This window comes from Tamandua tetradactyla, chromosome 5 (assembly GCF_023851605.1).
Source record: "Tamandua tetradactyla isolate mTamTet1 chromosome 5, mTamTet1.pri, whole genome shotgun sequence".
Classification (NCBI taxonomy): domain Eukaryota; kingdom Metazoa; phylum Chordata; class Mammalia; order Pilosa; family Myrmecophagidae; genus Tamandua; species Tamandua tetradactyla.
Genome location: NC_135331.1, coordinates 159,549,450 through 159,562,586, shown reverse-complemented (window position 1 = coordinate 159,562,586; position 13,137 = coordinate 159,549,450). Strand labels below are relative to the sequence as shown.

General features: G+C 33.6%; 1 protein-coding gene across 18 annotated transcripts in view; it reads right to left on the bottom strand.

The window, feature by feature from the left end:
• The window catches only part of GRIK2 (glutamate ionotropic receptor kainate type subunit 2), a 1,225,242-nt gene that overhangs the window by 251,626 nt on the left and 960,479 nt on the right, over positions 1-13,137 (bottom strand). For all 18 annotated transcript variants that reach the window (XM_077162495.1, XM_077162496.1, XM_077162509.1 and 15 more), the window contains one exon: positions 10,201-10,314. In XM_077162495.1, the coding sequence (XP_077018610.1) occupies positions 10,201-10,314 (114 nt within the window). The remainder of the gene's footprint in view (positions 1-10,200; positions 10,315-13,137) is intronic.

The following is a 13,137-nucleotide window of genomic DNA, read 5'->3' as shown; positions in this document are numbered from 1 at the left end:
ATAATTAAGGATGTTCAAATAGACATGCAAAATCACATAAAAAATTTAAAAATGAGTTAGAGGGAAGATATGGCAAGAGATGAAGGATTTAAAGATGACATTGGGCAAACAGAGAAAAACTAAAAGGCTGAAAAAACACAGACTTACGGGAATGAAAGGCACAACAGAAGAGACGAAAAACAAAATGGAGACAAGCAACAGCAGATTTGAAGAGGTAGAAGAAAGGATGAGTGAACTAGAGGACAGGATATCTGAAATCCTACACATGAAAGAAGGGATAGGAAAACAAATGGAAAAATATGAATAAGATCTCAGGGTCTTGAATAACAACATGAAGAGCACAAATATACATGTTATGAGTGTTCAAGAAAAAGAGACAGAAAAGGGGTAGAAAAAATAATCACTGAAAATTTCCCAACTCTTATAGATCCAAGAAGTACAGCTCATCCCAAACAGAATGGATCCTAGTAGAGCTACTGTGAGATATTTACTAATGATATTGTCAAATGTCAGACACAAAGAGAGAATTCAGAAAGTACAAGAGAAAAGTAATCTATCACATACAAGGGAAGCTCAGTATGACCACGTGGATTTCTCAGCTGAAAGCATGGAAGCAAGAAGGCAGTGGTATGATATACTGAAGATAATGAAAGAGAAAAATTGTTGACCAAGAATTCTTTATTTGGCAAAATTGTCCTTCAAAGTGAGAGAATTTAAAATATTTTCAGAATAACAGACACTAAGAGAGTTCATGAACAAAAGATGTGCCCATAGACAGGAAAAGACTAGAAAGAGATGCTTAGAGGTCAGTGTAGAAATGAAGTCTATCGGGAAGACAGAAAGAAAGAGATAAAAAAATAAGATATGACGTACAAAATCCAAAAGACATAGAAAATCCAAAAGACAAAATGTTAGAAGTACTGCCTTCACAATAATAACATTAAACGTTAATGTGTTAAACTTTTCTATTAAGAGACATTAACTAGCAGAATGGATTAAAAAACAGGATGCATTCATATGCTGTCAACAAGAGGCTCACTTTAGACCCAAGGACAAAAATAAGTTGAAAGTGAAAGACTGGAAAAAGATATTTCATGAAAACAACAACTAGGAAATACTGGGGGTAATTATACTAATGTCAGACATCAGTAAGTACTTTTTTTGTAAAAGTCATAGTAATATAAGATCTTGTAATTGACCTAATTTACGAAAAAGGAGAAACAGGCTCAGCAGGCAGACATAAAATTTATATGGCGATGCTATGTGAAAATCTTTGCTAAAAATTTTGAAAACCTTGATATATATCAATGCATAACATAAAATTTACTCAAAAAGAAGTAATAAAGTTGAAAAGGCAATAATCATAAAATAAAAATTATAAAAGTTATTGAAGAACATTTTCTAGTAAAAATGGAAATATTATGGAGTTTCTCTAGTTAACCTAATGTAAAACAAACAACTCCATGTCATATAGATTGATTTAGAACATAGTAAGTCCTGGAGGAAAAGATCCTTGATTTTTTAATTAAGCTAACATAACACCGATGTAAAAACAACAAAGACTAACAAACTGGTTAAAAGCCATAAATATGGAGCATTTACTATAAACATACCTTAACACTACATAGTAAACTAAACATGACACCCCATTAGAAGAATTTTCTACTATAATTAACAGCAACCTTTTTCCTGGAATGCAAGTATTTTTACTATTAGGAAATTCATTAATATATTTATCAAATCAATAAGTACAATTTGTAAATGAATAATAATCTCTATAGATAAGCAAAGTATTCAATAATATTGTCCAATCATGAAAAATAATTTATTGGAAAACTAGGAATACAAGATCTTCTTGAGCATAAATCTACTAGAGAAGTTAAAAATAAAGTAGGCAAATACCATAAAAGAAGAAAAACAGACTCAGTGAAGTTCTAACTAAACGCAAATAAAAATAAAATAGCCAAAATTAAGTAAAAATGAGCAAAAGATGAGACAAAATCATTGCTATTTAGATAATGTATGATTATCTAGACAACCCCCAAAATTAATTGTAGAATACTTTAAAAATGGGAAGAAGTCCACAAAGTGGCTCAAGATAAAAGAAGCATTAGAAAATAAAGGATTCTCCTGTACTTATGTCATAAAAACACAAAATCACATTGTTTGAATTCACAAGCAGGGACTATAAAATCCTATTTTAGAAAATAATCAGAAACCTATCCCGCTAAACTATTTGATGGAAACTCTCAATTTTGATACATGATTTTCTTTTAACTTTAGTTTATAATATTGCTAAGTTTTTGTTGCTGTTTTGTTTTTTCTGAATCTTCATGACAATTTTATTGGAAAGTTAAGAAGAAGCATATTTTTTGCAATGTTAACAAGATAGTTGTAATATGGACATCCATTTAGTATTTTGATTTCAGATTTTATAAATACCATAAAACTATAACCAGAATTTGTTAATTAAATAAAAGCACTAGTATTGAAAGTAGATTAAAGATAAAAATCTAATAATAAAGTTCATGTTTGAACAAAAACAGATTACTAATGGAGGGAAATTTTTGTTTCGTTTCTTCAGCCTCTTTTTCTTCAGATCTGACTTGGGAACAACACAGGCAGATATTCTAAAATAACCATCCAGACCTGGTCCTCTCTTTGCAAACTGGCAGAGGGACCCTAAGCCATCTGCCAAGGGAGGACATAAGCCACGGTCAACCACCTTAAAGCAGAATGGCGAGCCAATATTTCCATGCTCCAAATTATAAACAATTTGCATTTGTTTCCTCTGAAAATGGTTGGTTGGTCTTATGTTTTAAAAAAAAATTGCTTCAAAAATATATGTTCTCTTATTTAAGAAAAATTCTTGGAAATATTTCTTATGGTGGCTACCAAATGAGAAATCATAATTTTTTTAAAGCCTTTATTCTTAAATGGCCAGTTTTTGGGTGACTGGACCAGTCAGAGTGAAATTGTCATAATCCGAAGAGGATTTTTAAAAGAAAAGAATGTAATATTTATCTACAGTATAAAATAAAAATTACACGTGTTAATCATATTTTTATAAATTATTCCAAATAGAAATTTAGTTGTAAAAATAACTATGTAATAAATGATTGATTTAAAAGTCATTTCTTTGTATTAATTAAAATAGTATTTTTAAACCTGATGAGACTTAATGAGAATCCAGTATCATTAACATTTGCAAAGATCAATAATAATTTGGTTTTATGATTTCATGTCCTATCTAGGACCTCTGGATGATTTCAAGCTTGCTTTTTTTTCACTTTTAATATCAAAATGCCATCACTTATCTAAATTATATTTTAGCCACCCTAAGTAGTCCTCAGTGATTTTTTCTAAGCTAAATTAAGGAACTTTCATAAATGTTAAGGGATTACAAATAATAGTGAATTAGAAATTAGGAAAGAAAAAAAATCAATACATTGCAAGCACTTTTTTTGTAAAAGCCATAGTAATATAAGATCTCTTAATTGACCTAATTACGAAAAAGGAGAAAGAAGCTCAGCAGGCAGACATAAACTTTACATGGTGATGCTATGTGAAATCTTTGCTAAAAATTTTGAAAACCTTGATATATATCAATGCATAACATAAAATTTACTCAAAAAGAAGTAATAAAGTTAAAAAGGCTATAATCATAAAATAAAAATATAAAAGTTATAGAAGAACATTTTCTAGTAAAATGGAAATATTATGGAGTTTCTCTATTTAACCTAATGTAAAACAAACAACTCCATGTCATATAGATTGATTTAGAACATAGCAAGTAAATTCATAAATGTAGTTAACAAAACTTTTATTCCAAATATGCAAAGGAAACATATTTAAGGGAATTATTAACTAACAAGTTTAACTGTTGTAATGATTCACTGTACCTTGAAATGATGCTGAAAAACATACATAGAAACTTAATCGGACATGTAGAAAAAAAATTTGAATCCACAAACACAAAATATGACCCAAAAGAACAAAAAGTAATAAGCATAAGTGATAATAACATATCTGATTTATTACTCTATTAACAGGACCTTACTGTGTCATTTACTTTATCAGGCTCTGCTGTTCCAACAAGCATTGTGTTTTTACTCTCTAGTCCTAAGAAAGGTGTTCCGATTGAGTCTTGGTATTTCAATTCTGTTCTATTCACCATGACTCTTAAAGTCTGAAATCCCTAGTTAGCATTCATGTCAGAAGCCTATGTTGTACCAGAGGTTATCACAACTGGAAGTGAGAATAACAGAAAGAAAAAGTGAAAACCTTAGCAGAAACCTTCAAAGCAACTTAATGTTTTCAAAAAAAGGCTATATGAAGGATGACTGTGAAGATCAAAACCTGCTGATGAGTCTCCACAAAGGTTCATATAATTGTTCTCATGGCTGAAAACAGACCTCATTTTGATCTCTCAAATACTCTTAAAAAGCCATTTTCATGTGAGCTTCCTGGATAGAGAATTAATAACTGTCATGATCTGAAGCTTATGCTTTAAAGGTTACAATAAAATAGTGTAGCAGCGATATAGGGCAATGTTTTACTTTAATAAGTTTTAATAAACCATGTCTCTTACTTATCTTTTATATTTTTCCAATGTTAAGTACATTTTGAGGCAACCAAGAAAGCCTGCCTGCCTTCCTTTCTTCTCTCTCTCTCTCTCTCTCTCTCTCTCTCTCTCTCCCTCTCTCTCTCTCTCTCTCTCTCTCTCTCTCTCTCTCTCTCTCTCTCTCTCTGATTTTCTCTTTATCTCCAAGCTAAATAAGCAAAGGCATTTTTTTTAAGGCTGATTGTCTCACACTCACATGCGCACAAACAAAACCTTTAGTAAACTACTGCAGGCAAAAGCATTATATTCTTAATTGTTGTAAACTGTGTTTACCTCCTTTCAGAATAACTTCAGAGAATTTCCATAATGTTCAAAAACATCTAAGTTTTTACTGGCCATAATTACCATTCTAAGAAAAAAATTTACTTTTACTTTCATCTCTAAAAAAGCTGCTAGCAGATGGAAAGAAGTTCTTTCCCCATAAAATGCAATTTAATCACCTGATAGTATAGTGAATCTTATAGAAACCATGACTGTGTAATGTGCTGGAACTTAACTTTCAAGAAAAAGAGCAAGTCCTGCAAATTGTGTTGCTTGCCAACATTTCAGGAAAGGTACATGCTGATGTCAGAGGGATAAGGGTTTAAAGGAAGACTTGGTGTAGTGACTATCAGTCATTCTTGTGTGAAGAAAAGACTCATATGTTTTAAAGTAGACTAGTATGCAATTAAACTCCTCCACTTGAATAAACTATAAATTGATAGGGGAGACTGGTTGTTACTGTCTTTCTATTGATATATGTAATTTGACCACTAGTTATTAGCATAATACACAGTAAAAGAAAGGAAAAAAGGAGGAAAAAAAAGCTAAAGCTCAAATCAATCAATATGGCATTTCATCACTGTTCTTACAAAATACTTGATGGGAAAGGGGTCTGCACTTACTAGCTAATCTCCAAACTGCATTTCTTCTCTGAATCTAATTAGTTATCCCATTTCATGAATAATCAAGATTTGACTACACAAATGTTATTGCCAACATCTCCACTCATACATGACTAAATAGAGCTCATTATTTCCCTTCCCAACATCTTTATCATACCCTGTGGTGATAGTTAACACCTCTGCCTCTTCTGTCTTTAATCTTGAAGACCTCATCCATATTTCTCAATTGTTTTTGACTCAGATCTAATATATCCCCAAGAAATCTCATTCCTGATATTTCAAAGATGCCATTTCTTTCCTATCACCACAGTGCCTCTCAAATCAGACTCGGTCATTTCCCATTCCATGGTGTCCACAAACAAAGTTTATCTCACTTGTTCGAAGTGTTACTTGGCTAACTTCTTGGTTAAATTTCTTTGGAATAGCCCATTCATTCTTTCTTCTGCACTAAATGGTATCTGAATTGTGAATATGGGATTTAAAGCAACAGAAGTGTCTAAAAAGACAAAGCTTTGGGCTGAGTAAATAGAAAGATATGAGAACCATAAACGAGATTAGAAATATAGGAGAAACAGTGTGGCGTGTTGAGACTTGAATTAAACAAAAGAAAGTTTGAGGTGCACTGAGTTTGATTCCAGACATTTTACATGGTACTATTGTCCTAACACCTTAAAAATAAGAAAGCTGAAGCAAAAACTGTTATATTTCCATGTGATTTGCTAGTAGTTAAGATGGACCAAGAACTTATTTTTCTCTATTGTTCATTCTATACCATACTTTGTAGATTGTCCATAATAAATTAGTCTTAAATAAAATTAACGTATTGACAATAATGTTGGCAATCAAAACCATAAAATGACAGAAAATGAAAATATTTAAGACTCTATATTTTCCTTACAATTTTAAAGTAGATTAAATAAAGAGGAATGAAGGAGGTGGAATATATGTGCATGTAATTAAAAATAAATTCTGTTGTAACATACCAAACTCTGAAGTCTGTCCTACAACTAATTGTTGTTCTGTGCTTTGTAATTTATTGCTTTCTTGAATATATGTTATTTTTCACAAAAAAGAAAAAAACGTCGATTGTGGTAATAAAAAAAATATTCCTTCTAGCCTCCTATATTCTGAAGCAGCTAGAAGGACAAGTCTGAGAGGATGGTATGGTAGCCCTTGACAAACTCTGGGATCTGTCTTATAACTACTCGTTGAAGAGTGCTTTGAAAACTGTTGCTTTTTTCTTTCTTTGCTTTGTATAGGTATTATATTATCAACTAAAAAAAAAGTTAAAATAAATAAATAAATAAATAAATTCTGATCACATACAAAGGCTTTAAAGATTGAGGGTCCTAGGATTAAAAAATAATAATGACTAATTTCACATTTAGCTTAAACTTCTTTTTCTCTATGATACCGTCATAGGTTTTATGTTTACTTAGCTGACCTAGAGCTCTGTGAGAATATAAGAAACTATATGAAATAATATAAATGAGCAATGAGAAAAGAGTGAAAGAGAGTAATGCAGTGCCAGCAGGATCCCTGAAACAGAATAAAAAATATGGTGAGAAAAGATTCAGCAGCTGTTTGAATAAGCTGCTTACACTAATGGGGTGTGAGAACACTTTTCGTTTGAATGAGACTATCTCATCTCAGGTGTTAACACTGAAATAGTACTTGTACATATATATATCCACTATAACTTCCTTAAATTAGTTTGGTCTTATTATATCTACAATAGATGTTTCAAACTGCTTACATATGGTGTAGGGGTTGCTAAGAATGAAAATCTTTGTAAAGCTGCAGTGTCCGGGTTTCTAAGCCCAGATGCTATCAGCTAAGAGGTACTACGTGTTTGACAGTCCTTCTGTGACCATTGAAAGAGAAGTATTAGAGGGAGAACTCATTGCAGCAACATATTTGAAGACTTAGAAATCTGCTTTTGTTGATATTATAGAAGAAGCTGCAGAACTATCTAGGGAACGATCCAGTCACGTCTCTCTTTTGTGCTATGAATCTTTCCATTGTCCTTGGGAGCTTGCTACAAGATAAGCCTTCTCTATCTGTGGGCTGTGACAACAAAACTTTACAAGCCTAAGCAAGTAAATGGGATAGAAACTGAAATACTCAGCCTTCCACACAGTGCTGGGGAAATAAAAAAATAACACTAAGTTGCAGGTGCAAGCATTTGTTAAATTCATAGAGTAACTGGGAAGAATGAAACTTCTTGAGAATAAATGATTTTTAGAGAAAGTACCCAAATGCATAGTCATTTGCATACTAAAGTGCTACTAGTAGTCAAGGAAAAGAACATGTAGTGGCATTTAAATGTTTGTAACCTTTTGATTGAGAAAAATCAATTACTGTACCGGAGGTCCACAGTAGGAAACACTTAACATACTTAGATAGGACTGAAAGTCTATAGAAAATCAAGAACACAAGGGAAAAATAGGTATCCCCCATATAAACATCCAGTCACCTGATATTTCCCCCTACTAGTGGATCCATAGCAGTAGAAGGAAAGGTAAAGATCTCTCTCTTTAAGAATTATTATTTTTATTTTTTGGCAGTTATTCATATTTTCACAATCACCATGTGTGCCAGTTTAAAACTATTGTGTACCTCAGAAAAGTGATTTTCTTTAATCCTGATTCAATCCTGTAGGGTGGGGTCTTTTTATTAAGTTATTTCCTTGGATACATAACCCACCCAATTGTGGGTGGGACCTTTTGATTGATTAGGTGGTTTCTGTGGAGATGTATCTCCACCCATTCAAGGTGAATCTTAATCTGCCTCCTGGAGTCCTTTAAGAGGGAGACATTTTGGAAAAAGCTTCAGAGCTGACACAGACAGAGACATTTGGAAATATAGAAAGAAAACACCACCAGGAAAGCAGTTCAATGAGAAGCCAAGAGAGAAAGCTAGCAGATTTCACCATATACCCAGCTGACAGAGAAACCCTGAACCTCATTGGCCCTGTCATGAGTTACAGTATCTTTTTCTGGATGCCTTAGTTTGGACATTTTTATGGCCTCAGAACTGTAAAATTGCAATTTAATAAATTTCCCTTATAAAAACCAACCCATTTCTGGTATATTGCAATTCCAGTAGCTTTTAACAAACTGAAATACCATGTAATAAAGGAAATCATCATAAATGAAAACATGATTCTAAAATTTATACTTTAATACCATTAGTTATAATAAACACCAAAAAGCAAGGGAATTTTAACAACTGGACTTCAAACTAAGGACCACATAGGTAACACAGAGAATTGCAGTATTATGAAAAAGGCATGAAGAGACCTGTGCTTTAATCTAGACTTACAGTTGAAAATCCATAAATCTCCAAATTGTATGGTATCAAAAACTTTAGTTCAGAACTAAAAAATGTTAACCATTTAAAAATTGTTTACTCCTGGAGATGCAAGGGTATTTGAGTTGTAGAATTATCACCTGCCATATGGGGGACCCGGGCTTGATTCCTGGTCTATGCACCATCACCCCCCCCCCAAAAAAAAAGTGAATCATATTAATAGTGAACAGTAGAATTATAAAAATATTCTATCATCAATTGTAACAAAAGTTCCACTCCACTTTAAGGTGTTGTTGATGGGCTGGTGTATGGGAATTCTGTGTTATAGGAATGACCATCTGTATACCCACAATTTCCTTAACAAAGAAAAAAAATTAGCTCCCATCACTAATTCTGATCACCCAGCTTTGATTCATCATCAAGAGTCTTTAACCTAACATGCCAACAGATCTGACCTCCCTTGTTTGGACTAAAAGGACAAGGATATGAATTCATCCTGGCTTGATTTGTCACTATAAATCAAATTTACAACTAATATAAATGCTGAAAGCATGTGGTAGTTTGTTCTGGACATTAATCTCACATTCTTACTGTCTGTCTGGAGAGACATAAGAACTGGCATTGAACTAGCTTATTCTGTAGGGAGAAAGTACTGACTGAATAATATAAGGGATCATTGCTTATCCTAAAATTGAAATTTCCATCTTCAAATGGCATGGTAGGCATAAGTGAACATTACTGTGTGACCTAATTAAAATACATAATTACAAGAGAAGTAAAAATGTCTAGCTTATCATTATTAATTTAATTTTGTTGATGTTGAAAATACCTCTGGCGTTAAAAAGGCACTTATTTGACTTCATTAGGGAGATAAGTAAAGGAAAATGATTCTGCATGATAAAACATTTAAAGTGAAAGTAAGGTTAAAACATAATTACAATGGGAAAAAAAATCCTGAAAAATAAATGTCATGACCCCTAAGATATGTTTGTAGGAAATGAAAGCAGAAGCAAAGCCCACATTCATTTCCTCACTTAACTACATGTATATAGTGGACATGTCCATGTATTTTTCAAATCTTGACAATGAAGATCTTTTGGTAGCAACTATTTTGGTAGAAATGTAAAGATTTCCAGTAATATATGATTCTTTATTATTAATCAACATAAGCAGCACACATTAATGATTTATATCATTTAATACTGACAAAATAAAATTGTGACTAAACTAATATTGACTCATCCATTATATAGTAATTGCTAAATAACTGTAATATGCATTATATTCTGTTCATTACTGTTACAATTTCAATGTACTTTTTCTATATAATTCCATGTATATATACATTTATCTAGAAAGAATGGAAAAATAATTACTTACCAAAATGGTGGTAACAATCAAAGAACGATTGGATAAGGAATCTGTGATGTTGGCTGGCTTTCCCTTTTGACTTTCTGTCATATTCAGTCCACTGGCTGGATCCCAGGTTCCAATCTAAAAAATAGCATACATACTTTTTAAATTGTTCATCAGGCACCTAGGAGAAAGAACCGCAAGAGAAAGTTAAGATTGCTAACACTTATTACTCACCTCTGCTGCATTATCTGCTGTCATTAAAGTAAAGACTGCTTGTTTTAAGCATGATTCACTGTTCTTTGATGTGTACCCAGTGAAGTGTGACATTAAAGAACAAAATGATCCAATCTACTTCTACAGTTAGTATGGAAGCTTAATTTTCCATTCAAACTTTCATTCACCAAGATAAACCATATCTGATGATACTTTGATAGCTGTCTAAAAACATATTGAAAGCATATATCTTTTACTGCAATGGGTCTCTCTCATACTCTCATTATAAAGATATCATGTCATAATATGTGGACAAAGCTAAAGGACAGAGTATCCCAGATAAATTAATAGGTAAAAATAGGCTTAAGGGAGGCATTGAAGAGTATTCTGAATAATCCTCAGTATAGTAAAACTATACTGAGAATTACCTTTGGAGTTTTTAGAAACACACATTTGCAGCTTTTAAAATATCCCTAGAAAAGGAGAACACAGCATAATCTCATCTTGACAACTCATCCTAGTACTTCCATTTCCTCACCACTACTCTCCTTTTAATATGCATTTTAATTTAACTAATACATTTGATAGATTAGGCCATCTACTCTTAGTGTTTGAACATTTTCACTGACTGAACACAGCCTGTGAAATGACATATATAAGCCTCTTGGGGCCACATAAAAGCAAAGGATGCCCTAAATGCAGAGACTGGATAACTTATGTGCACCTGCACCATTGCGTCACCATTTAACAATGTCCATCACTAAAGGAGGACAGAGGCAAAGGAGATGCAAAGCCAGCTGTTCTTCTCTCCAATCCCCAAACCTGGAATGCTGAAATTTTGCTTCAATATTCCTGAGCCAATCTTTTTCTTCAAGGAAAGGAAAACTATCAATCTAACTTTAAAATAAACATGTACATAAATTATTACTTTAGAAATAACATTGAGTTAGCAGATGTTATTTGCTTTGGTCTACCTAAATATGCTAATAAGGGTCCCATCAGCATAACATTATCTTAATTAAATATTAAAATCCCTGTATTTTCTTTATATTCCATCATATCAACTATTATTGCCTCCTTTTTCATTTTCATTGCTTTCCTAGTAACTTCCTAAAATGTCTGTTTTAGTTACTTTGGCTGCTCAAGAAAATAACATGCAGTGGGTCAACTTAAACAATGAGAATTCATCAGCTCATGATTTTGAGGCTAAAATCATGATTTTAGTGCAAATCAAGGTGTCATCAGAGTGATGCTTTCTTCCTGAGAACTAGCTTTCTGTGGCTGGCTGTTGGCAATCCTTGGTCATTGGCTCCTCTGTCACAAGGAAATGCAATGGTGGCCTCTCTGTTCTCCTCCAGTTTCCATTGAATTTCAGCTTCTTGATTCCAGTAGCTTTCTCTTCCTCTGTCTGAATTTCCTTCCACTTATAAGGGACACTAATAATGGGATTAAGACCCATCCTGATTGAGGTGGGCCATACCTTAACTGAAGTAATCTCATCAAAAGGCCTTATTTAAATAGGTCCATAGCCCCAAGCAAGGATTAAGTCCAAAAATATGTTGTTGTTTTTTTTTTGGGGGGGAGGGGGTTACATATAGTTCCAAACCATTGCACTCCACCTTCTGGGTGTGGTCTGTTCTGTGGCACAATTTCTCTCTCTGTAGACCTGTGAAACCTAAAGAACAAGGTATCTGCTTCCAATACAAAATAAAGGGACAGACATAGGACTGATATTTTCACTCCAATAGGGAGAAATTGGTAGGAAAACAGAGATTATGGATCCCAAACAATTCTGAAACCCAGAAGAGCAAACTCCATTAGACTTCAAGAACTGAGGGTCATATATGTATCCATGTACTGTTCTTCAGGCCTGATGGAATGGCAGCCCAACCCATTCCAAGTATTTGTGGAGTGGGCACGAGCCTCCCAACACTGGGGTGAAGATTCCACCCTTTCTGTGAATTGGCATGGCAGCCAGTCTCTCTGAACACCTCCGGGCACAGGCCCCACCCTCTCTGAGCACTTGAGTGGCAATACTCTTCCTGAACAGTGGGGCAGAAGGCCCACTCTTTCCATGGACATGGTTGGGCCCACTCATGACCTGATGATAAGTCTTCAGTCTAGATCTCAGCTTCCATGGTTCTGCCCTTGAAGTCATTCTTCCTACAATCTGTCCCTTTTCTGTCCCTTTCTGTTCAGGCTGGCAGTGTATCTGTTCATACAAATTTCACATAAAACATGCTGAATTTGTGTATAGTTCACAGGGGTCCATACTATCAGACAAAAGCACTTTCCTATATAAATTCATTCCCAATCCTGCCTTCCCCTGAAATGGCTGACTGATTCCATGTTCAGTTAAACCTTCCAGAAACTATTTCTTGCAGAACTTGCTTTGTGGAAACTCAGGGAGGTCTGGCCCTAGTCTCAGAGTACATTATCTGCTCAGAATTTTCCAATCTATCCATTTCTGGTTACTTTGTATCCGAGAATTAAGTTTTCAGCTTATCCTTTTCCTCTCACATTTTGCTATAAACCACAAGGAGAAACCAGGTTGCACTTTCCACACTTAGCTGGGAAATCTGCTCAAATATCCAACTTCATAGCTTTCAAGTTTTGCCTTCTATCTGACATCAGAATTCAATTTTGCCAAATTCTCTGTCACTTTAAAACAAGGATTGCCTTTCCTTTAGTTTCTGATAGTGTATTTCATCATTTCTGACTAAGGCCTCATAGGAAGGACCATTAGTA